The 24,641-nt window shown below is 47.8% G+C and overlaps 1 protein-coding gene across 2 annotated transcripts in view; it reads left to right on the top strand.

The window, feature by feature from the left end:
• The window catches only part of MRAP2 (melanocortin 2 receptor accessory protein 2), a 38,517-nt gene extending 14,122 nt beyond the window's left edge, over window positions 1-24,395 (top strand). The window contains exons 2-3 of one of the 2 annotated variants that reach the window (XM_053602606.1): window positions 3,068-3,167; window positions 22,764-24,395. In XM_053602606.1, coding sequence (XP_053458581.1) covers window positions 3,118-3,167; window positions 22,764-23,157 — 444 coding nt within the window. In that variant the 5' untranslated portion in view covers window positions 3,068-3,117 and the 3' untranslated portion in view covers window positions 23,158-24,395. The remainder of the gene's footprint in view (window positions 1-3,067; window positions 3,168-22,763) is intronic. The other variant, XM_053602605.1, reaches the window with a different exon arrangement.
• The last annotated feature ends 246 nt before the right edge of the window (window positions 24,396-24,641 follow it).

Raw genomic sequence — 24,641 nt, 5'->3', positions numbered from 1 at the left:
TCTCCTCTTTGTTTCCCGGCTGTTTCCTCTCTGCTTGTCTTGGCTTTTCCGATCCCTCACAGCTTGTCTTGGCTTGTCTTGGCTTTTCCGATCCCTCACAGCTAACTGATGCTCCCTTGTAAGAAGAACTTTCTGCATTTGTTCCGTAAACAATATTCACTAACTAACCACATACCCTTTCCTCTAAAGAGCAGTAATGATTCAGTGCTCCCCTGGCTCCTCACTGCCATCTGTTTTTTTTGTCTTGCTGAATCCGTTAGGGCCGACTGTCACGGTGGTCGCTTGTCTGAGGTCACCCTCCTTACTTCACTTAAATTCTTTAACCTGTTGTTTTTCTGGGATAACTTTGATGTCAGGACGCTTACTTGTTATAACTAGTGATGAAAATGAAAATGACTGGGACAATTCCCATGTATTTCCCTGTGAAGCTCTTACCACTTGGTGACATGAACTTTATTTTTGTGTCAGTTTGCTCCTGTCTCTTTTCCTACATTTAGGGGACACAGAAGACAGGCCTGCTGCTGTAATTCTAGTTGATACATTTCCAGAGGAAAGTCTTTTGTGAGCAGATGACATCCTAGAAATGATGATAGCTGGGAAAAATTCCTGCAAAACGCAGGCAGAGGCAAGGCTCATTGTGTGCTTGCTTCACCTGTTATCCCTTTAGTAAAGATTGCCTTTGTTAGTTTTAATGTTACATGAAGAAAGAACAGAAATACGCAATACTTGGGTACTTACGGTTCTGATATGAGAGATCTGATCACAGCAGAGACCTTCAGCTTCAGGAGCCTGACAATACGTGAAGACACGCAGAGACCCAACCAAAAACCTCCAACATACATGAAAATGAAGAGTCAAGTCAACTATTGTGATTATTGGCACAATAATGTGGAGATTCTGACTGTCAAGGGTGACTCTTTGTTTTACTGGGAAAAACATAAAGCCAACTAGGTGTAGGGTCAAAAGAATGAGAACAGGACATGTCAAGGGGAGGTGCTGACTGAGAGCAGAATGACCCTCGTTTGCTCTGCCCAGAAAGGACCTTGAGACAGATTAAGGGCCTCTGCTGCTGACTCCAGGTTCCTGCCTTCCAAGGGTCTTGCATCTGAGAAACAAATTCCATGGTCATTATGAATTCTCCTTTGCCCTTCTTTTTGAATCCAGAATTAAACCTTACAATGTGTCAAAGTGGATATGTGTCTGACACACATTTTGCATCAGCAGAGTGGAAATTTATTTTTTCATTCAATGATGCCATATGTATTTATCAAGCACTCATTACGTATGACACCGTTTTAAAAACTGGAGATAAAACAGTGAACTGTGAAGACAAAGATGTTTCCTTCTATAGAGCATGTGTTCTAGTACGAGAGACAGTCAGTAAATAGGTCAAACACCCTGTACCAGGTGGCAATGAAAAAGGACAGAGTTGGGAGAGGGGACGTGGAACGTGGGGGTGAAGGCTGGGGAGAGTGGTCATGAATGTCTTCCTGAGCTGGAGAGATTTGTGAAAAGACCTGAACAGAGGCATATACTCAGTTTTAAGTATCTAGTAAATGCACCGTGGCAGGAGTGAACTGGAAGGAGCAAAGAACTCCAAGAAGGCTGGGGCAGCATCGGGGACTGCTAAGGGGCATGGGAGCAGGTGACAGATCAGAGGTCATGAGGGCCTGAGAGGTCATGCCCAGGACTTTGGCTCTTTACTCTGAGAAGTCCTTTGAGGGTCTGGAGCAGTTGAGTGGCATCTGGCATCTGAGTCAGATTTCAGCACGATCCCAGAGCAGCTGGGGAGTGAGAAGGATGAGATGAAATAGAGACTGGAGGCTACTGCACCGTAGGGGGCTCGGTGGGGCCATGGACGCGGTAGGGACCGTAAACTGGTGACAAGGGCATAACTCTGGATAATTTTAAAGATAGGTCAGGGAGGATGCCTCAAGGGGTTGAAAGGGGATGAAAAGAGAAATAGTCAAGGATGAGCTGAGGATTTGAGGCGTGAGTGACTGGCGGATGGGCTTGCCTGTAACTGAGAGGGGAAGGGTGTCGGAGAGGAGGTTTCCTGAAGGAATTTCCCGACCTCAGTTTGGTGTCCTTCCACTGCGGCACCTGTGCCCATGACCCCAGCGTGTAAATAAGACTGCAGGACGGTTTTGGTATTCCTGCCCAAGATGGAGGCCTTCTAAGGGCCTCGGTGAAAAAGTGCCCTGGGTCAGGTTATAGGGCAGAAGGGAGTTGGGGAAAAGTAGTATAGTTTGAAGAAGCAGAATTTTGTTCAAAGGGGAGTGTGAATAAGCAAAACTAAATTGAAGCAAATTGTCCTGGGTGGTGTAGATGCCACATTGCCAGGGAGATGTTCGGAAGTGCTGTTGGGTCATAGAGATTCTCATGTCTTCCCGCAGATCCCCCACCCCCCGACCTCCAGCTTCTCTCTGTGACCTGCCCGAGCCCCACATTCTGGCTGCTTTTTAATAAGCTCCTTGGACCACCAGGAGGGCAGAGGGAAGGGACTGGGGTGGGTGATGGGCACCCCACTTCCACCCTCAGGCTGTGTGCCCGCCATTCATGGTGAAAGCTGTCTCAGGAGGAGACCTGCCAGGCAGAGTGACCAGATTCCCAATCAAGGACTTGAGCATGACAGTGGCGCACAGTGTTAGCACCAGTCCTGTTATTTGTCTTAAGTCTTTCTTTTAACAGTTGGGATCAGAATTCATTTTTAACTTCAGGTGTCAGTCTCCGCTAAAAATTGTATTTTCTATTAAGAGACACTTCAGTGAAGCTGGAGGACGCAGATGACCTAAGATGCTCCCCCGGGTTCCTTCACGAGGGTGGAAGGCGGGAGTCAGGGAGTCCCGTCACTTCACGGTGTTCCAGACAGAGGCTGGGAGGACATGTGCACTCTCCCCGCCCCCACCATCCTCTGCTGTCCCGTCAGTCCCCAGCCAGTTGGGATCAGGTTGTTAATTTCCTCTCATGTTTCACGTACAAAACGTCTCCAGAAAGCTCTGATTCCATGAACATCTGCATTTTAAACGACTGTGAGATGCTAACCCTGGTGTTACCTGTCTTGCAGATTCCATTGTGATTGGATTTTGGGTTGGTCTTGCTGTCTTCGTGATTTTTATGTTTTTTGTGCTGACCTTGCTGACCAAGACAGGAGGCCCACACCAAGAGTAAGTTTGGCCGTTCCTAACAATCTGTTAAGCTCCCTGCGGAAGTGAGGAAGCAGAAACGATTGCCTAGGCTGGGGATGCTCCCAGCCGGGAGAGAAGGGGTGCTGGTGGGTTTGCTGCCCAGACCTGGGTACCTTGGGTGGGATCCCACTTTCCTCCTGGCTTTTTCCTCTTGCTTCTGGGGCTTATTTTCACGTGCACTCTCGTGAAATTGGATTTCTTGGTCCTTTCCTACAGTCTGAATGCTGATTCAGGCCTGATTTTTATGTCAAATTGCTTATTAATTAGGATGTATTTTCTTCTTATTCCAAAAAGAATTTAGATTATCCACCAGATTAAAAACAGTGGAGAAGAACAGCAAAAATAGGATGAAAACTTGTTGTTGTTGTTTTTTTTGTTGTTTTGTTTTTTGCAGTTTTTGGCTAGGGCTGGGTTTGAACCCACCACCTCTGGCATATGGGGCTGGCACCCTACTGCTTTGAGCCACAGGTGCCGCCCTGAAAACTGGTTTTAAAAAGTATTTTGAGGCTTGGTGCCTATAGCACAGTGGTTATGGTGCCAGCCACATACACCAAGGCCGGCGGGTTTGAGCCCAGCCCGGGTCAGCTAAACAACAAAGACAACTGCAACAAAAGATAGCTGGGCATTGTGGTGGGAGCCTGTAGTCCCAGCTACTTGGGAGGCTGAGAAAAGAGAATTGTTTAAGCCCAAGGGTTTGAGGTTGCTGTGAGCTGTAACACCATGGCACTCTACCAAGGGTGACATGGTGAGACTGTCCCCTCCCAAAAAAAAAGTATTTTGAGAAGCAGAGACATAATTGTTATTGGACACTCGACTAAATTAGTTGTTGATAAGGGTCATGGAGTTCAACCCTGAGTTCTCTCGAAACCAGCATAGAGGGAAACACTGCTGGTTCTACAATTCTCATAATGTGGTGCAGAACATTAGTGTGGGCTTTGGATTCAGGAGGAAGTCACTACCTGGTGCTTAAAGAACGGTGAACAGCACCAGCATGTGTTCAGTTATGGTTTGTAACAATTTAGAAGTGTCTGGCAGGGTGTTCAACCTTTTGGCTTCTCTGGACCATGTTGGAAGACGAGCTGTCTCTGGCCACACATTAAACACACAAACACTAATGAAAGCTGATGAGAAAAAAAAACAAAAAGTCTGTGCATAATTTTCATGACATTGAACACCGCAGATAAGCAAAAAAGTCCTCACATGATCTACACGTGGCCCACAGGCCGCAGTTTGGACACCCCTATGACTTAAAGGACATGTGCATATTTTATACCAGAGCTTCCAAAGAAGGGAAATTAGCGTTATTGAATATCTTATTACTGGTCCCAGCGGGCACCAAATACCAGACTCACGTTGCTAATTACGAGAGCTTTTGATAAAGGGCTACCCACAAGCTGCCAACAGGGACCAGAGCAGGACCCCAGGGCCAGTGACACCACAGCAGTTACAGTCCTAGATCTTGAGGGAAAGGGGGAAGCAGCACCCAGGAGACGGCTGAGAGGGCTGTGACCTTGGGTCAAGGTACACAGCTAATCCAACGTGGCATCTCAGGAAAGGAGCCTTAAGGTAAAGACCAAGACCTCACTCTGCGCCTCGTCCATCTCCTGCCTTTGCCTCCAGTGGGCTGAACATATCCTGCAGCCAGGGGGTCCAGCAAAGGCCAGTTCCCTGACACAGAGCAGGAAGGGCAGTGGGGGAGACCCAGAAAAGTAGGGGGGGCTAACAGTTCTACCTTGAGTGTCACACTCGCCCCTCGAGCCCAGGCAGCCCCACTCCCCATTACGTCTCCACCATCTCTTGTCCATTTTCCAGCCTGCACTTGAACTTGAACAAGCGTGTGGGCAAAGGGGACAGTTCTGTTCTTCACTCTGCTATTTCCAGACATCAAGGGATGGGAAAAAAGTTAAACACAGAACATTTTAAACAAAAGGGGTATCATTGCTTTATTGAACCCCGTGGAGACACGTGGCAGCCACTAAAAAAACCACGAGCTCCCCTTTGCTATCTCATGTCCTTGTAAACACCTCCTTGTGCCTTTGCTTCTGTTACAGGGTCCAGGGAATTGGGAACCTGGTGTGGGTTGCAAGGGCATTTAGAAGAGCTGAGAATACACTCAGAGCAGTGCACATCTCAGAGGGGTCAGGGGATAAGAACATTTATTTTCTTTCTCTGCAGAGGACAGAGGGGTTACTGGGGGTTGCAGGGTCGCTGAGATGGGCGTGTGAGAAGACAGGTGATTGCACAGGTGGGGATGCTCTACCACAGAGCAGAACGTGACCTCCTGTGATGGCTGATCTTGTGTGTGTATCTACTAAACTAGGCCTTGGTACCTGCATATTGGGTAAAACATGACGATGGGCATTTCTATAAAGGTGTCCCTTAGATAAAGGTCACATTTAAATCAGTACACTTCCAGTTAAGCAGATCACCCTCCACAATCCTAAGTCGAAGGGCTTAGGAGAACAGAGACTGACTTCTCCAGGCAAGAAACAATTCTGCCGTTGCTGCCTGGGACGAGCCACAGCTCCTCCCGCATCCCTAGCCTGCAGGCCATCTCTGTAGCGTTGGGATTTGCCAGCTTCCAAAGATGAGCAAGCAGTCCCTGCAACAAATCTCTCTTCACACAGGCACACAGTCATATTGGTTCTTTTCCTCAGGAGAGCCCTGGCCCGTCCACGGCCAGGAGGTGTCGTCGGGACCCTGGGAGTCATAACTCACACTTGCAGCCGTTCTGCTGCCTCTGGATGGGTTTTCTTTTGGAACAGAACAAGGCCATTGTGACCTTGTGTGCTTCTTCCAAGATTAAGGGGAAACTCTACTTTTATTTTTAGTAAACTAATAGATTAGCCTTGAGGACCATGGTAAACGCTTCTGGGCACAGTCAGGTGGTGTGAAATGTGGCGCTCAGCTGCAGGGTTATCATCCTACAAACCCAAAAGAATCAGACTCCAAAACACCCTCAAGTGAATCCACTGAAAAGACGATCAGATCTTAGCAAGCTTGACATTAACTTGACAGGAATTTTCTCCTAACGTGGACTTTGTTTTTTTTCCATATAGCCAACCTTAATAGGAAAGTCAATTTTAAGTTTGTGATAAATACAGGGTGGGCTGAGACATTGTTGAGAATAGTAATAGCCATTTTTGAGTGTTTGGCATATCCACAAATCACTTTATAGGTGCCATCTATGTTCTCACAGGAAGATGAGGCGAGTTCCAAAAGTTCCCACTTTACAGATGAGAAAGATGAGACCAGGCACTTGTCTGAGGTCTCCTGGGTTAAAATCTACAGAACCAGCCCTCAAACCAAAGTCTTTTTAGCACTGGATTACCGTTGTTAACTACTGTGTAAAACTATTTCAGAAGAGTTAATTTTTAATCCCTTCTTTCTGTTGAACCAAGGATGTTTGCAAGCAGCCGTCTTTATTTTCTTTTCTCACATGAACTCTGGAGTCAAAAATTTCTAGGTTTGCTTATTCGAACTTGGGCTGAATTCTTAACCTCTCAGAGCTTGAGATTCCTTATCTATAAAAAGAAAGTAGGTGCATCTCCTAGGATCAAAGACAAACTGAGGGAAGTGAGAGGCCTTGGAGCTGCCTGTGAAGCCGGCACACAGCGTCCCCCAGTAAAGGTCAGGGTCTGGGTGAAGAGTTGGAGGGGCAGGGAACAGACCCCATCTTCCCATGGAGAGCCTTGTACCCACCCTGGACAACATACTGCCTTGTTCTGCCCCAGCTTCAGTAAGAAGAGTCTGGAAAGACCACTGAGGAGAGAATCCCAGCCCCGGTCAGAACCTGTATGGGTTCTGACTACCTCACACAGCAGGTGCTCTGCGTGGCTTGTCACAGAAAAAACTCACTCCTTGTGTAGGACAGCGGCAGCATCCTTTTGAAACATACAACTTTTAACAGCTTGGTTAAGATGTCTGATGAGGTCCAAAAGCTCAGAATGGGCCGGTGCTGGAGTGACCACTGGAGTCCAGTTTGTCCTCCATGGAGGTGTCTTGGGGAGGGCGGAGTGCTGCAGTTGGAGAGGGTTTGAGCCTCCCTCTGATAGCGTTATGAGCTGCCAGCTGCGGTGCCTGCACCCGACTGGCTGTGCCCACATCCACGAGAGAGGCCACTAACTAACTGCGTCCTCTTCCCTGCATAGCCCAGACCTTGCCTCACAAGCATTTTCAAAACAGACCTCCAGGCTGCCGCCAGAAGCTCTCTGTAGTGGGAGTGCCCAAGAGAGCCCTTGGCTCTTGTGGCCTGACTCACCTTCACAGTATCAGGGGGTGCAACTGAGATTCATTCCCTTACATGAGGCCAATGATACCACAGTAAAATAGACATTTTTCCCCTGAATTTTCAGCTTGGGATCCTGTGAGAGTAAGAAGTCAATGCCCTGGGGCTTCTGAGAAGGGAAGGGATGTGTGGTTGTCATGCCAGGCTGGGCTGAGACAGGACAGCTCAACAAGCTTATTTCCTGCTCAGACTACAGGTCCCACAGAGTGGGCAGCCCTTGCTGCCGGCCAGCTGCCCTCCCTGCTCCAGCCGGGGTCACTGGCTGCCAGGGGGCGGCTTCCCCACGGAGAGCAGGACTCTAGGGAGGCTTAGTCAGAGGCAGAAGGACAGCCATAAAGCTGACATCACCCCTCTTAAAAGCTTTCAGGCCTAAGAAGCAGCTTTGATGGGGATGATTTTTCCCATGGATCACTTGCTGTTGTGTGGGAGGAAAAAGCTCTTATCTGGATTCTTTATAGACAGTGAAGATAAAAGGACCATTACCTCCAGCTCTGTGGGCCAGGCCCATTTGCTTTACCAACCGCCTCGTTAACGGGCAGCCACATCGTCGTAAAGCTGCCTGGCAGAGAGTAACAGGAAGAGTTGGATCCCATTTCTGTGTTGAACAGTTTGGACTTCTTTAAAAAGAAAATTATCATACCCAGACATGATGTGCCTCCCATATCCTCCTCCTATAGCTGCTGCTAAGCCGCCCTGTCCAGGTGGGAATGTCCTTCCTTTAGGGCCAGCGCAGGATTGTTCACCACCTTGTAAAAAATGGAATTGCATTTTACCTTGAATAGTAATTGGCCTGAATCTGGTACTCACTAAAGGATGGGTGCAGGGAACTAAAAGCTGATAGTGAGAAAATGTCAGTTCAGAATGTTCAGAAAAATTTCACAATGGCCGTGGCCACAGAGCCAGCTGGTGTGGGAGTGGTTCCGAGGAAGGGCTCTCTCCCTGAGAGAGCCGCCAACCTGAGGTTCTGACCATTCTCTGCATCTGACCCAGTCGATAACCTTTGCTCATAGTTATTTCTACTGGATGTATGCTGTGCATACAGCTTTCCCAGACAGTGCCGAGGGCAGCTCTAAGGTGTGATATCATCCCTGCCCAGTTAGACTAACATGCTCTTGGAATGTTGCTGCCACCATGGAAGCAGCACAGGCACCCACCCCCCCAAACACAAAGCACAGGCGTCCTGAGCTCAGAGGGTCCAGCTGGCACCTCTGACAGGCCTTCCTGCCTGGAGTGGGCACCGCTGTGGCTCTGAACATGGGTGGTTATTATAAAAGTCTCACCTGTCACTAATCACAGAAGCCTTTGCTCTTGCAGAGCCCTGGTTTAGTTCACACATATCACTAGCCTGCTAGACATGCAGAAAAGAAAAGAAAAAAGAAACTGGTAGCTGACATGCTCATGAGAAGATGCTCGGCAACATTGGACTTCAAAGCACATTAAAATCACAAGGAGAGGCCATTACAATGGCTGCACACCAAGACTACTGGCAACACCAAATGCTGACAAGGAGATTGCTGTGGCTTGAATATGGTTAGTTTGTCCCCAAGAAAGCTCATGTTGAAATGTGACCCCCAATGTGGTGGTGGTGGGACTTGGGGGCTAGCAGGAGTTGTTTGAGTTTTAGGGTAAATCCTTCATGAATGGCTTGATGCCATTCTTTCTATAGTGAGTGAGTTCTTGGTCTCCCAAGTCTGGATGCATTATCTGGGGAACAGGTTCATTCCTACAAGGGGAGGAGGTGTTATAAATGCAGGACACCACTAAGGTGTCCCCCTCTGCACAGACCCACTTGTCCTTGGACCTTCACCAGGGAGTGATGCAGTGTGGAAGCCTTTGCCAGAAGCCGGCTGTGCTCTTGAACTTCTCAGCCTGCAGAACCATGAGCATATGAACCTCTTCTTTATACATTACCCAGTCTTAAGTATTTTTTATAGCAACAAAAAAACAGGCTAAGGCAGAGGTAGGACAACTGTTTTTCATACAGTACCAGTATATTAACAAAGTTCTATAGGTCAGTAACAAAAAATATTCAGTGTAACTGGTTTGGAGAATTCTTTGCAGTTTCTTATAAAGCTAAGCATAGATCTACTATATGACCCAGAAATTCTACTCTTACATATTTATCCAAAACAATAAAAGCAGGAAGGAAGAGACAAGATGGCAGATGGAGAAGACTAGCCAGCTTTCCACAGAGGCTCCCCTCCAGAAGGAGAGTTAAAGGACAGAAATTTAGCAAGTAACTGGATGGATTTGAGCTGCACCGAGAGAGAAGGTTGAAGAACGCACATCAACCCCGCTGAGGTGAGCTGTGACACCAAGGATACAAACAAAAGGTACAAAATCCATCACCAAGCAGATGGGAGTCCCCTGCCCCATGAGAACGGCTGGGAGTGCCCCACAAATGAACGAACAGAGTTCAAAGGTCCTCCCACTACACTCCACAAGAGAGACCCTCTAAAAACTGGAATTACCTCCCCTGCCAGGCATAAAACTGTATAAAACTGTATATATTCTCTACATGCAACTCTGAGCTCCCAGAACTCCCCTCCACTCTCACTCTGAGGTCTGGAGGCCTCTCCCTCAGGAGTCCAGATTCTTGGGTGATTTCTCGAGGGGTGTGGACAGGGCCTAAACTGCAGCTGGTCAGTGCTGACTCTGGGGCACGGAAGTAAGGAGAGGACAGTTGGCTGAGAGGGAACCACACCGGAGTGGCGGTGCCCCGAGGCACAGAACAGCAGCCATCTTTTATCAATAATAGGGCACAGTCCTGGATACTCTGAAGCCACACCCCCTGTCTCCCTGGGCAACCAGAAGAGGATGGGCATCTACTCAGGTGGCAACCACCACAGAACAGACCTGGGACGGAAACGCAGGCCCCATGAGTAAAGAGTTTGGCTGAGGTGGTACTGGCCTGGGTGGAGTGTGAGTTCCCAGGGCGGGGCTGACCCAGAGGACCGCTTTACTGAGCCTAAGACAAACCCGGCCCTCAGGGGATCATCAGCCTATAGACAAAGGAAGACAGGAGGCTAGAACTGACAGCTAACCGAATACAAACGTGCAGGAGCAAAGACAGGGCCTGAGGCGCAGGCTCAGGGAACTCAAAACAGCTTCTCTTCTGCAGGGGAATTTAGCAGGGACAGAAACAAATTTCCACAAAGTTGTTCTGTTCTGTTCTGTCAGTAACATCAATCGGGGCGGGGCTGAAACCGAGTGAACACTCCCCAGCCTCCATCAAGTGCCTGAGGTTGTCAAGCCTCACTTCCCCCTGCTAGATAGAGGCAGAGAGCAGCAGCCTGGCTGAGCAGAAATAGATTTCCTTGTGATTCAGGCAGGTGCAACCCCCTGGAGTATCTATTCACTATAGGTAACTGGGTGAAAGCCCTGCAGGACTATCAGTGACTGGGTGTGACAGAGGTGCAAGGTGGGGAAGGAGGCATCAACCTTCCCAGACTGATCTATTTGCGGGGTGGGTCCTCCTGACTCCAAGGAGCACGGGAGCAAGCCATATCTGAGTAGTCACCAGACCCCTGTGATACAGTTGCCAGAGACCTTTTAAACTCTCCCACCTGAGACAGGTGCTGAGACAATTGATTTGGACTTTCGAACTGAGCCAATCACTCGAGGACTATTCAGGTGGTGCCCTGGGTGTGTGGTTGTAGGAAAGTTTGATTTCCCTTTTCCAATTGTTGCCTGTGGGGGGTGGGGTGACTTCATTGCTGGTATTTCTCCACAGCTGACATTTCAACCCAGAGTAACTATTTTACTAGGGTTGAACAGAGACCAGCTGAAAACAAGACAACCAATTAGCCCCACCACACCAAACAGGTCCCCAGTTTCTCAGGACATAGCACTGTACGGATCCTTGACAAAACTCCAGGGGAAAAATCAAATGGTGTAAAACAATCATGGGGCAGAATCAGTGGAAAAACTCTGATAACATGAGTAACAAGAATAGATCACCCCTGCCCCCAAAGGAAAGATATGGCAGATGTAACTGAAGATCCTATTCATAAACAGCTGGCCGAGATGTCAGAAATTAAATTCAGATTTTGGATTGCAAACAAGATTAATAAAATGGAGGAAAATTTGGAATTAGAAATTCAAGCAGCAATTCAAAAGTCAGAATTATAAATTCGAGGAGAAATTAAAAAATTGTCTCAAGAATTTAACGAATTTAAAGACAAAACCACCAAAGATTGTGACACACTGAAGCAAGAATTTGCAGCCCTCAAATATCTGAAAAAATACAGTAGACTCCCTCAGTAACAGAGTGGAACAAGCAGAAGAAAGGATTTCTGACATTGAAGACAAAGCCTTTGAACGCTCCCAAACTCTCAAAGAGGAAGAGAAATAGACAGCAAAAATGATTCATTCTCTCAGAGAGCTCTGGGATAATTTGAAGAAGGGTAATAACCGCCTCATTGGAATCCCTGAAAGTGATGAAGTGGCCTCACTAGGCACAGAGGCCCTTCTCCATGAAATTATGAAAGAGAATTTTCCAGACAAGCCAAGAGATTCTGACATTCAGATAGCAGACAGTTTCAGAACCCCAGCATGACGCAATCCCAGTAAGACATCCCCCAGGCATATCATAATTAACTTCACTGAAGTTAATATGAAGGAGAAAATTCTCAAAGCAACCAGACATAAGAAATCCATTACCTACAAAGGGAAGAATATTAGAATGACTGCAGATCTCTCTGCTGAAACGTTTCAAGCCAGAAGGGGGTGGTCATCAACTTTTAATCTCCTAAAGCAAAATAACTTTCAACCCCGGATCTTGCATCCAGCTAAACTGAGTTTCATTTATGATGGAGAAATTAAATACTTTAATGACATTCATATGTTGAAGAAATTTGCTATAACCAAACCAGCTCTTCAAGATATTCTCGGACCAATCCTCCATAATGACCAGCCTAATCCTCTTCCACAAAAGTAAACTCATTCAGAAACATTTGATGAAACTCCAACTTCCACAGTGGCAAAAGGATTAAAAATGTCCACTGGATTTTCGAAAAACTTGATACCCAAAATTTTACCAGACTTACCATTATTCTCCCTTAATGGAAATGGCTTAAACTGTCCTCTAAAGAGGCACAGGTTAGCCGACTGGATACAAAAACTCCGGCCAGATATTTGCTGCATACAAGAGTCACATCTGACCTTAAAAGATAAATATAGACTCAGGGTGAAAGGATGGTCATCCATATTTCAGGCAAATGGTAATCAGAAAAAAGCAGGTGTTGCAATTTTATTTGCAGATACAATAGGCTTTAAACCAACAAAAGTAAGGAAGGATAACAATGGTCACTTCATATTTGTTAAGGGTAATACTCAATGTGATGAGATCTCAATTATTAATATCTATGCACCCAACCAGAATACACCTCAATTTATAAGAGAAACTCTAACAGACATGAGCAACTTGATTTCCTCCAGCTCCATAATAGTTGGAGATTTCAACACTCCTTTGGCAATGTTGGATCAATCCTCCAATAAGAAGCTGAGGAAAGAAATTTTAGATTTAAACTTAACCATCCAACATTTGGATTTAGCAGACATCTACAGATCATTTCATCCCAACAAAACTGAACACACATACTTCTCATCAGCCCACGGAACATACTCCAAAATCAATGACATCTTAGGTCACAGTCTAACCTAAAGTTAGATTCACAAGTAAATTTAAAGGAATATAAATTATTCCTTGCATCTTCTCAGAACAGCATGGAATAAAAGTTGAACTCAGTAACAACAGGAGTCTGCATACTCACACAAAAACATGGAAGTTAAATAACCTTATGCTGAATGATAGCTGGGTCAGAGATGAGATTAAGAAGGAAATTGCCAAATTTTTGGAACAAAACAACAACGAAGACACAAATTATCAGAACCTCTGGGATACTGCAAAGGCAGTCCTAAGAGGGAAATTTATAGCACTGCAAGCCTTCCTCAAGAGAACGGAAAGAGAAGAAGTTAACAAGTTAATGGAACATCTCAAGCAACTGGAAAAGGAAGAACATTCCAACCCCAAACCTAGTAGAAGAAAAGAAATAACGAAAATTAGAGCAAAATTAAATGAAATTGAAAACAAAAGAATTATACAACAGATCAATAAATCGAAAAGTTGGTTTTTTGAAAATGTCAATAAAATAGATAAACCTTTGGCTAACCTAACCAGAAAAAAAGAGTAAAATCTCTAATCTCATCAATCAGAAACGACAAAGATGAAATAACAACAGACTCCTCAGAAATTCCAAAAATACTTAATGAATATTACAAGAAACTTTATTCTCAGAAATATGAAAATCTAAAGGAAATTGACCAATACTTGGAAGCATGTCACCTTCCAAGACTTAGCCAGAATCAAGTAGAAATGTTGAACAGGCTCATATCAAGTTCTGAAATAGCATCCACCATACAAAACCTCCCTAAAAAGAAAAGCCCGGGACCAGATGGCTTTACGTCAGAATTCTACCAAACCTTTAAAGTGGAACTAGTACCTATATTACTAAACCTGTTCCAAAATGTAGAAAAAGAAGGAAGACTACCCAACACGTTCTATGAAGCAAACATTACCCTGATCCCCAAACCAGGAAAAGACCCAACAAGAAGGAAAATTATAGACCAATATCACTAATGAATATAGATGCAAAAATATTTAACAAGATCCTAATAAACAGAATCCAGCAACGCATCAAACAAATTATACATCATGACCAAGTCAGTTTTATCCCAGGGTCTCCAGGCTGGTTGAATATATGTAAAACTATAAGTATAATTCAGCACATAAACAAACTAAAAGACCATATGATTCTCTCAATTGATCCAGAAAAAGCTTTTGATAATATCCAGCATCCTTGCATGATAAGAACACTTAAGAAAATTGGTATAGAAGGGACATTTCTTAAACTGATAGAGGCCATCTACAGCAAACCCACAGCCAATATTGAATGGAGTTAAATTGAAATCATTTCCACTTAGATCAGGAACCAGACAAGGCTGCCCATTGTCTCTACTGCTCTTTAACATTGTAATGGAAGTTTTAGCCACCGCAATTAGGGAAGAAAAGGTGATCAAGGGTATCCATATAGGGTCAGAAGAGATCACACTTTTGCTCTTCACAAATGATATGATTGTATATCTTTAAAACACCAGGGATTCTACTACAAAACTCTTAGAAGTGATCAAGGAATACAGCAGCGTCTCAGGTTACAAAATCAACATTCATAAATCAGTAGCCTTTATATATACCAACAATAGTCAAGCTGAAAAAACAGTTAAGGACTCTATTCCATTCACAGTAGTGCCAAAGAAGATGAAATATTTGGGAATTTATCTAACAAAGGACGTGAAAGATCTCTATAAAGAGAACTATGAAACTCTTAAGAAAAGAAATAGCTGAAAATGTTAGCAAATGGAAAAACATACCATGCTCATGGCTGGGAAGAATCAACACTGTTAAAATGTCCATACTACCCAAAGCAATATACAATTTATTGCAATCCCTATTGAAGCTACACTGTCATACTTTAAAGATCTTGAAAAAATAATACTTCGTTTTATATTGAATCAGAAAAAACCTCGAATAGCCAAGACATTACTCAGAAATAAAAACAAAGCAGGAGGAATCACACTACCAGACCTCAGACTATACTACAAATTGATAGTGTTCAAAACAGCATGGTACTGGAACAAAAACAGAGAAGTAGATGTCTGGAACAGAATAGAGAACCAAGAGATGAACCCAGCTACTTACCGTTATTTGATCTTTGACAAGCCAATTAAAAACATTCAGTGGGGAAAAGATTCCCTATTTAACAAATGGTGCTGGGTGAACTGGCTGGCAACCTGTAAAAGACTGAAACTGGACCCATACCTTTCACCATTAACTAAGATAGAAAGATAGACTCTCACTGGATTAAAGATTTAAACTTAAGACACGAAACTATAAAAATACTAGAAGAGAGTGCAGGGAAAACCCTTGAAGAAATCGGTCTGGGCGAGTAACTTATGAGGAGGACCCCCTGGGGCAATTGAAGCAGCCTCAAAAATACAGTACTGTGCCCTGATCAAACTAAAAACCTTCTGCACAGCCAAGAACACAGTAAGTAAAGCAAGCAAACAGCCATCAGAATGGGAGAAGATACTTGCAGGTTATGTTTCCGACAAAGGTTTAATAACCAGAATTTATAGAGAACTCAAACGTATAAGCAAGAAAAGAACAAGTGATCCCATCACAGGCTGGGCAAGGGACTTGAAGAGAAACTGCTCTGAAGAAGACAGGCACACGGCCTACAGACATATGAAAAAATGCTCATCATCTTTAATCATCAGAGAAATGCAAATCAAAACTACTTTGAGATATCATCTAACTCCAGTAAGATTAGCCCATGTCACAAAATCCCAAGACCAGAGATGTTGGCGTGGATGTGGAGAAAAGGGAACACTTCTATACTGCTGGTGGGAATGCAAATTAATACATTCCTTTTAGAAAGATGTTTGGAGAATACTTAGAGATCTAAAAATAGATCTACCATTCAATTCTATAATTCCTCTACTAGATATATACCAGAAGACCAAAAATCACATCATAATAAAGATATTTGTACCAGAATGTTTATTGCAGCCCAATTCATGATTGCTAAGTCATGGAAAAAGCCCAAGTGCCCATTGATCCACGAATGGATTAATAAATTGTGGTATATGTACACCATGGAATAGTATGCAGCCTTAAAGAAAGATGGAGACTTTACCTCTTTCATGTTTACATGGATGGAGCTGGAACATATTCTTCTTAGTAAAGTATCTCAAGAATGGAAGAAAAAGTATCCAATGTACTCAGCCCTACTATGAAACTAATTTGTGGCTTTCACATGAAAGCTATAACCCAGTTATAACCTAAGAATAGGGGGACGGGGGAAAGGGAGGGGAGGGTGGGGGGTGGGGTGCAGAGGTAGGATGATTGGTGGGATTACACCAGCGGTGCATCTTACAAGGGTATATGTGAAACTTAGTAAATGTAGAATGTAAATGTCTTAACACAATAACTAAGAAAATGCCAGGAAGGCTATGTTAACCAGTGTGATGAAAATGTGTCAAATGGTCTATAAAACTAGTGCGTGGTGCCCTGTGATCGCATTAATGTACATAGCTATGATTTAATAAATAAAAGCATATATTCACAAAGAGAGTGTTCAAAAATGTCCATAGAAGCTGGAAACAACCCAAACACTCTTCAACAGGAGGTGAATGAATGACAGTGATATGCCTATGAAATGTACTATCAGTCAACATGAAAAAGGACAAACTATTGTTACATGCAACAAGAGGGATCAATCTCAAAATCATTATTCTGAGCAAAAGAATCTAGGCACTGAAGACTATTTATTTTACGATTGTACTTGTGTGAGTTTCAGGAACAGGCTAAACTAATCTGTGGTGATAGTCAAAACACATTTCCTACTGATCATAATTGGCAACTCGAGAACAGACAAAACTAATTCATGGCAAGGAAATCAGAGCCATGTTGCCTAAAGGCTCTAGAAATGGAGTGGAAGGAGACTTTCTAGGATGAAGGAAATAATTGCTCTGTGTCTTGATGGGGTGGTGGTCATGTGTGTGTGCACATTAAGAAAAGCTCATCTAATTTTATGCTCAGGATCTGTGCATTTAACATTCACACATACTCTGTGTAGATTCTACCGCTGGGATAGACAGTAATGGAATTGACGCAAGCCGTGTCACAGTCAGTGCTTCATATTTTAGTCTAAGTAAAGCCTTCACAGGCTCTCCACGGTGAAGTGATGCTCGTCTGGGAACACAGCACTGGAACTGGAATACCCGTGTCATAGAAAGCTCACGCGTGTACTGCGGACTCTGGGGGTAAAGGAAGGCCCTGGCTTTTAAAGAGTGAGGAGGATTACACACTTTTGAGATAAACATCCCTGGAAATCAGGGTCAAAATGAAGGTGGCAGCAGCCCTAGGTTGGACAGGCAGTTGCTGGGAGACGTCCTTGCAGAAATGATTTTCCGTGTAAGGCTGTGATGACCTTTGTGCAAAGCTGTGGTCTCTGCAATCTTTTATGGCAGTTGTGGGTGTCAGGCCTGAGAACCCCATCTTCACGGCCTTCCTGGCTCTATTTGGCAGGGACTTTTTAAAATATAAGTGCCTCTGCTTACAATCTCTCAACTTTCATAATATACAGGTTGTTTAGTTTATTAGTTGAGAAGATAAAGGAGAAATACAGGATGGTGAGATGAGGATGTAACATTTACTGGACTCTGAGAGTCCCCAGGTGAACTTTCCGTTGTTCTCAGGGAGGGAGAATCACACATATTGCACTGTTGTCACACCTTAGGTCCTTGGGACAAAGCAGGAAACGGGGTGGCCATGGGAGCCCAGTTTAGTTCAGGGGAGGGGCAGGCATCTCGGAGGGGCTTTAATGCCCACTGCCTGGTTCCACCCTGGACAGGAGCAGGACTCTCTGGGTCTCTTGTGCCTCGTTCTCTAGCAAGAGAGGTAGTTCTGAGGCGATGTGGCCGAGTTATGGAGGAGCCACCACATACTGTGGTGCTCTTGGTTCCCTGGCAGGTGGAAAAGCTGCTCCTCAGAGCACCCCAGCCCTGGAGAGGTGTGGGCCCTGCGGTCCTCAGCGTGCCCCAGCCCTGGACAGGTGTGGGCCCCGCGGTCGTCAGGGTGCCCCAGCCCTGGAGAGGTGTGGGCCCCGCGGTCATCAGGGTGCCCCAGCCCTGGAGAGGTGTGGGCCCCGCGGTCCTCAGCGTGCCCCAGCCCTGGACAGGTGTGGGCCCCACAGTCCTCAGGGTGCCCTAGCCCTGGAGAGGTGTGGGCCCCGGGGTCCTCAGGGTGCCCCAGCCCTGGACAGGTGTGGGTCCCGCGGTCCTCAGGGTGCCCCAGCCCTGGACAGGTGTGGGCCCCGTGGTCATCAGGGTGCCCCAGCCCTGGAGAGGTGTGGGCCCCGCCGTCCTCAGAGAACCCCAGCCCTGGAGAGGTGTGGGCCCCGCGGTCCTCAGCGTGCCCCAGCCCTGGACAGGTGTGGGCCCCGCGGTCGTCAGGGTGCCCCAGCCCTGGAGAGGTGTGGGCCCCGCGGTCGTCAGGGTGCCCCAGCCCTGGAGAGGTGTGGGCCCCGCGGTCCTCAGCGTGCCCCAGCCCTGGACAGGTGTGGGCCCCACAGTCCTCAGGGTGCCCTAGCCCTGGAGAGGTGTGGGCCCCGGGGTCCTCAGGGTGCCCCAGCCCTGGACAGGTGTGGGTCCCGCGGTCCTCAGGGTGCCCCAGCCCTGGACAGGTGTGGGCCCCGCAGTTCTCAGGGTGCCCCAGCCCTGGAGAGGTGTGGGCCCCGCGGTCGTCAGCGTGCCCCAGCCCTGGACAGGTGTGGGCCCTGCGGTCATCAGGGTGCCCCAACCCTGGAGAGGTGTGGGCCCTGCAGTTGTAATCACGGCTTTTCCCAAGCACTGTAAGCCCCTCTGTTTCCTAGGTGACATTTTAGTTTATTAGGTCACAGACTGCTGTCCACTCATCTCAGTTCTCAGACATCTTTGCACTCCAGTGAAGTGGTAAGTGAGGGAAGAGTCATTTACATAAAGGCAAAGAAGGCCATTGAAGGCTGCATTAGGGCACAGGCCTCAGACTTTCTGATTTTTCTCTGAATTCTGAATACTGGACATGGTGACATTGTATAAGCCCTTGATCTCCACAAGGCATGTGTTTAGTGGGCAATGAAAATTAATAACCAGGCTTATTACTGAGAGGAAAGATTCAGGCTTCCAAGAGGAATTCCTTGCCTGGTGTCACCCAGGTAACCGTGCTCAGAGATGGATTTCAGCCGGCTGGATTGCAAAGCTCCTGGGTGGTTAACCTTGCAGAGCTCCTGGGTGGTTAACCTTGCAGAGCTCCTGGGTGGTTAGCCTTGCAGAGCTCCTGGGTGGTTAACCTTGCAGAGCTCCTGGGTGGTTAGCCTTGCCGAGCTCCTGGGTGGTTAGCCTTGCAGAGCTCCTGGGTGGTTAGCCTTGCAGAGCTCCTGGGTGGTTAGCCTTGCAGAGCTGCTGGGTGGTTAGCCTTGCAGAGCTCCTGGGTGGTTAGCCTTGCCGAGCTCCTGGGTGGTTAGCCTTGCAGAGCTGCTGGGTGGTTAGCCTTGCAGAGCTCCTGGGTGGTTAGCCTTGCAGAGCTCCTGGGTGGTTAGCCTTGCAGAGCTGCTGGGTGGTTAGCCTTGCAGAGCTCCTGGGTGGTTAGCCTTGCCGTGCTCCTGGGTGGTTAGCCTTGCAGAGCTGCTGGGTGGTTAGCCTTGCAGAGCTGCTGGGTGGTTAGCCTTGCAGAGCTGCTGGGTGGTTAGCCTTGCAGAGCTCCTGGGTGGTTAGCCTTGCAGAGCTGCTGGGTGGTTAACCTTGCAGGGCTGCTGGGTGGTTAGCCTTGCAGAGCTCCTGGGTGGTTAGCCTTGCAGGGCTGCTGGGTGGTTAGCCTTGCAGAGCTCCTGGGTGGTTAGCCTTGCAGAGCTCCTGGGTGGTTAGCCTTGCCGAGCTCCTGGGTGGTTAGCCTTGCAGGGCTGCTGGGTGGTTAGCCTTGCAGGGCTGCTGGGTGGTTAGCCTTGCAGGGCTGCTGGGTGGTTAGCCTTGCAGAGCTGCTGGGTGGTTAGCCTTGCAGAGCTCCTGGGTGGTTAGCCTTGCAGAGCTGCTGGGTGGTTAACCTTGCAGGGCTGCTGGGTGGTTAGCCTTGCAGAGCTCCTGGGTGGTTAGCCTTGCAGGGCTGCTGGGTGGTTAGCCTTGCAGAGCTCCTGGGTGGTTAGCCTTGCCGAGCTCCTGGGTGGTTAGCCTTGCCGAGCTTCTGGGTGGTTAGCCTTGCCGAGCTCCTGGGTGGTTAGCCTTGCAGGGCTGCTGGGTGGTTAGCCTTGCAGGGCTGCTGGGTGGTTAGCCTTGCCGAGCTCCTGGGTGGTTAGCCTTGCCGAGCTCCTGGGTGGTTAGCCTTGCAGGGCTGCTGGGTGGTTAGCCTTGCAGAGCTGCTGGGTGGTTAGCCTTGCAGGGCTCCTGGGTGGTTAGCCTTGCAGGGCTGCTGGGTGGTTAGCCTTGCAGGGCTGCTGGGTGGTTAGCCTTGCAGAGCTCCTGGGTGGTTAGCCTTGCAGAGCTGCTGGGTGGTTAGCCTTGCCGAGCTCCTGGGTGGTTAGCCTTGCAGGGCTGCTGGGTGGTTAGCCTTGCAGAGCTCCTGGGTGGTTAGCCTTGCAGAGCTGCTGGGTGGTTAGCCTTGCCGAGCTCCTGGGTGGTTAGCCTTGCCGAGCTCCTGGGTGGTTAGCCTTGCAGAGCTGCTGGGTGGTTAGCCTTGCAGAGCTGCTGGGTGGTTAGCCTTGCAGAGCTGCCGGGTGGTTAGCCTTGCCGAGCTCCTGGGTGGTTAGCCTTGCAGGGCTGCTGGGTGGTTAGCCTCTGAAATCCAGGTGATTTTGATACTGTGGAGCTTTTACCAGAATTTCTTCTTCAGGGGGTCCTTGATCTCAGGAATTTGAAGAATGAACCCACAGAGTAATATATGGTCAGTGCTAAAAAGGATTTTACTGGACAGAAGGGAACAGAGGAGTAAAAAGCACCAGAGCTTTTGGCAAAGAAATCTTCCCGGGTCTTTTGTCTAGGAGTATATATTATCTGGAGAATAACATTTTGGCTAGGATTTGGTAGGTGGAAAAATATCCTTTCAAGGTTGAACGCATCCCTCCCCTGCGGCAAGGTTATTAGGTCTTTGGGGTTTTTGTCTCAGGGAAAGGATTGGGTTATGCACTTGCTTCTCAAGGTGAAAGCACCCCCAAAAAGTCTCAGGCTGCTTTGTTCCTGATCTTGTTAGAGCGCAGACAGTGTGGCCTGGAAGAGGCAGCCGATTTGTGCTTGGAAATTGGGGTGTGATTTCTGAGCTCACCTGGGTCTAGAGAGTGGGGGAATCCTGTATGAGAGGTTAGTAATATATGGTCCATTTTCCAGGCCTGTAAATTAGATCTGTGCTCCCTGCCTGTGAGAACTTGGTGGTAAGTGCTTTGTCCTGAGTCATGGAACGGAGGAAAGAGGCTGAGGTAGAAGCTCTGGGAAGGTCACATGTTTAGTGAGCACAGACGCTGGGGCTGGGTGTTTCTTAGGTTCTGTTCTGGATTTGGAAGTGTGTTCACTAATGATTCTTACCCATAAGGAGTTGCTGCCTTTATATGAGCAACCCTTACATGGGTCATTATGAAAGTTTTGAGATAAACAAAATCAAGAGATGAAAAATCTGCTCAGACGAAACAAATGAAGCCCTCCCCGCATTACCAATAAGTCAGCAGGCTGAAACCTGCATGGGTGACCAGAACGGATGCTGCCCACGCGTTTCTTAGAAATGATGGACCATCACGCAGTCTGTCTCAAAACTTTCATAGTGACCCACGTGTCAGTCTGGAAAGGTTGGTGATGAGAGTAGCTATGGTATCAGGCTGTTCAGCTTCCCCAGACTCTTTCTTCCGCACACCTGTAAATTGACTGAGAGCTCCTTTGTCCACTGTTCACTCGGAGCCACCACCTGCCGCCGACAGCCATGTGCTGAATGGAACGAGGATTCCGAAATCAGGGTCTCTCTCCTGCTCCAGTCACTCACCCAGGTCTCTCTCCTGCTCCTGTTGCTCACCCGGGTCTCTCTCCTGCTCCTGTCACTAACCGGTTGTGCAGCTGAATGCAAGTCTGACAGCTCATTACTTCCGTTTACAGATGTGTAAAATGGGCAGCACTCTTGTTCTGAGTGACCTCACGGTCAGTTTTGAGGATGGGGGAGGCGCACGGCAGTGGGAGCCTTGATGGGCCGTTGACGCCCCTCTGAGGTATTGTTGTTTCAGGCTGGCATGATGTGGCTGGGGGTTCTAGACCTCAGTGTGAACGGTGGCCTTGGAGATTCTCTGAATCTTTATACATATTACTGAGGCTGCCTTCTGAGCTCTGAGCGTCTGCTGCCCAAAACTCTGCATTCTGAGAGCCGCCTCCGGTGACTCTGATGCCCGTGACCCAGGAGCCCCACCAGGAACTGCTGGTGTAGCCACAGAATGGTGAGGAATTGACAGTGGAGTCTGTTCCCAGGATGCTCCAGGGTCCTTGTCTGGAGGCGTTTATCTTGGGTTATCTGTGCATGTTTGGGGTGTGATGCCCTCACTGCCTGCCCTTGCCCTGCCCTTGCACAGACTCGCCCTGAGCAGGTGCCGAGGGAGCTGTGCGGTGCCCTCCGTGCAGGTGAGCGGCCGCCATGTAAGCCTCTTCTCTTATTCCTCCCTTTACAGCAACGCAGAGTCTTCGGAGAAGAGATTCCGAATGAACAGCTTTGTGTCAGACTTCGGAAGACCTCTGGAACCAGACAAGGCATTTTCCTACCAGGGCAACGAGGAGTCCAGATCTCTCTTTCACTGCTACATCAATGAAGTGGGACACGTGGACAGGGCCAAAGCCTGTCACCAGACCACAGGCCTGGACAGTGACATCCAGCTGCAGGAAGCTGTCAGAGGCAGCAGGCGGCCAGAGGAGGAGCTGGACAGGCTCATGACGTTCGACATCCCCAACTTTGTGAACACGGAGCAAAATGCCTCCTTTGGGGAGGATGACCTTCTGATTTCCAAACCGCCTGTTGTTCTGGAAAATAAGCCGCTTTCCCAGGCATCGCACAAAGACCTGGCCTGAGAACTGTGCTCTGAGGAGGTGTCTGTCTGAAGAGGTGGATTCTTGTTTCTGTATAACAAGAAATTTCCATCCACCAAATCTGTGTGTGTGTGTGTGGCAGGGGGCAAGAGAGAGGCAGACAGAGAGAGAGATGGACAAGCCCCCTCAGAGGAAGGCTGAGTAGTCACGTGGTTTCCTGTTTTCTGCCGCTTTGGCTTCCAGCACATTCAGGGCTGCCAGGGGCTTGGCTTTCCACTGTCTCTTCCCCCTGTTAGAGTTTGGGCAGTTATCTGTTGCAGGCATGTTTGCGTGAGGCTCAGCCTCACTCTGTCTCTGGCTCTGCCCTGGCCCAGCTGCCCATCACACCCTCCCTTTTGCAAGTTACTTTGCCTCTGTGGCTGCCACATTTTTAACTGTGAAGTAACGTGTCTAGAGTGGCCCATCCAGCCCTAACATTTTGTGAATTTGTGACTTTGCACCCAAACAAGGCTGAGCATGCATGGAGTGGTACAGAGGAGAGCCATGCCTCCTGGCGCTGGAGGGTCTTCCCAATCTCTGCGCATTGCACTCAACCCTTAACTGAACCAGCTTTAGTCAGGGTCAGGGTGAGCACCAGGGTGTCAGGAACCTCACCTGATGTGGTCCCGGTGCCTACGTTTCTACTGGGATGTGCTGAAATAGCTCTTCTGAGGACCTTCCACCCATGCTCAGACCTGGGGAAGCCCCGAGCCTCTCAGAGTGGACAACAACAGGGCACTGGCAGCCCAGGGCGTGTCAGGACGGCTGTCAGCTGTGTGTGTGTGTGTGCTGGGGGGGAGGCTTTGGTGTATCCATGTCAGTGGTTGTGTGGTTCCACTGCCGGGCCACTGGCAACAGAACACAACAAATACTGTTTAAAAGACACTGTTTGCCATGCTGTCTGCTAGCTTGGTCACTTGGCTTTGAGCTGAAATGGGCAGTGGGCTGTAAATACCACACTAACAGATACGTAGGGTGGTCAGGGCATGCATGGCCAGCTGCCCCTCCCTGGGTGGCATTTTATTACAAATGTGCGCACCACTGTCTTGCTTAACCTGTGAAATAAACGCATTGACCGCACAGCAGTGCTCTCCAGCTTTGTTCCACACATCTGAATTTTCATTTCCTACACAGCCGTGCTGTGTTTGTGACAACTCTTAACTCCCTGGAGTGAGCAGTGCTGGCTGTAAGTAACAGGGGCTCTGCCAGCAAGTTCAGGGTGGGAGACGTGAGCAGAGGGGCACAGGAGGGCCTGTGAACTATGGGGGCTCTGCCAGCAAGGTCAGGGTGGGGAGATGTGAGCAGGGCAGTACGGGAGGGCCTGTGAGCAATGCGGACACCGAGTAAGAAAACCCCCTGCGGGACGAGGGAGGCTGTATATGCCATGGAAGGTGGGTATGAGAAAAGCAAGATGTGAGCAGACAAAATACAAAAGTGAGAAATGTAAACAAATGGGAGACTGAGTCAGAGGACACACTGCCAAAATA

This window comes from Nycticebus coucang, chromosome 9, assembly GCF_027406575.1.
Source record: "Nycticebus coucang isolate mNycCou1 chromosome 9, mNycCou1.pri, whole genome shotgun sequence".
Lineage (NCBI taxonomy): Eukaryota > Metazoa > Chordata > Mammalia > Primates > Lorisidae > Nycticebus > Nycticebus coucang.
This window is presented reverse-complemented; position numbering and strand designations above follow the sequence as displayed.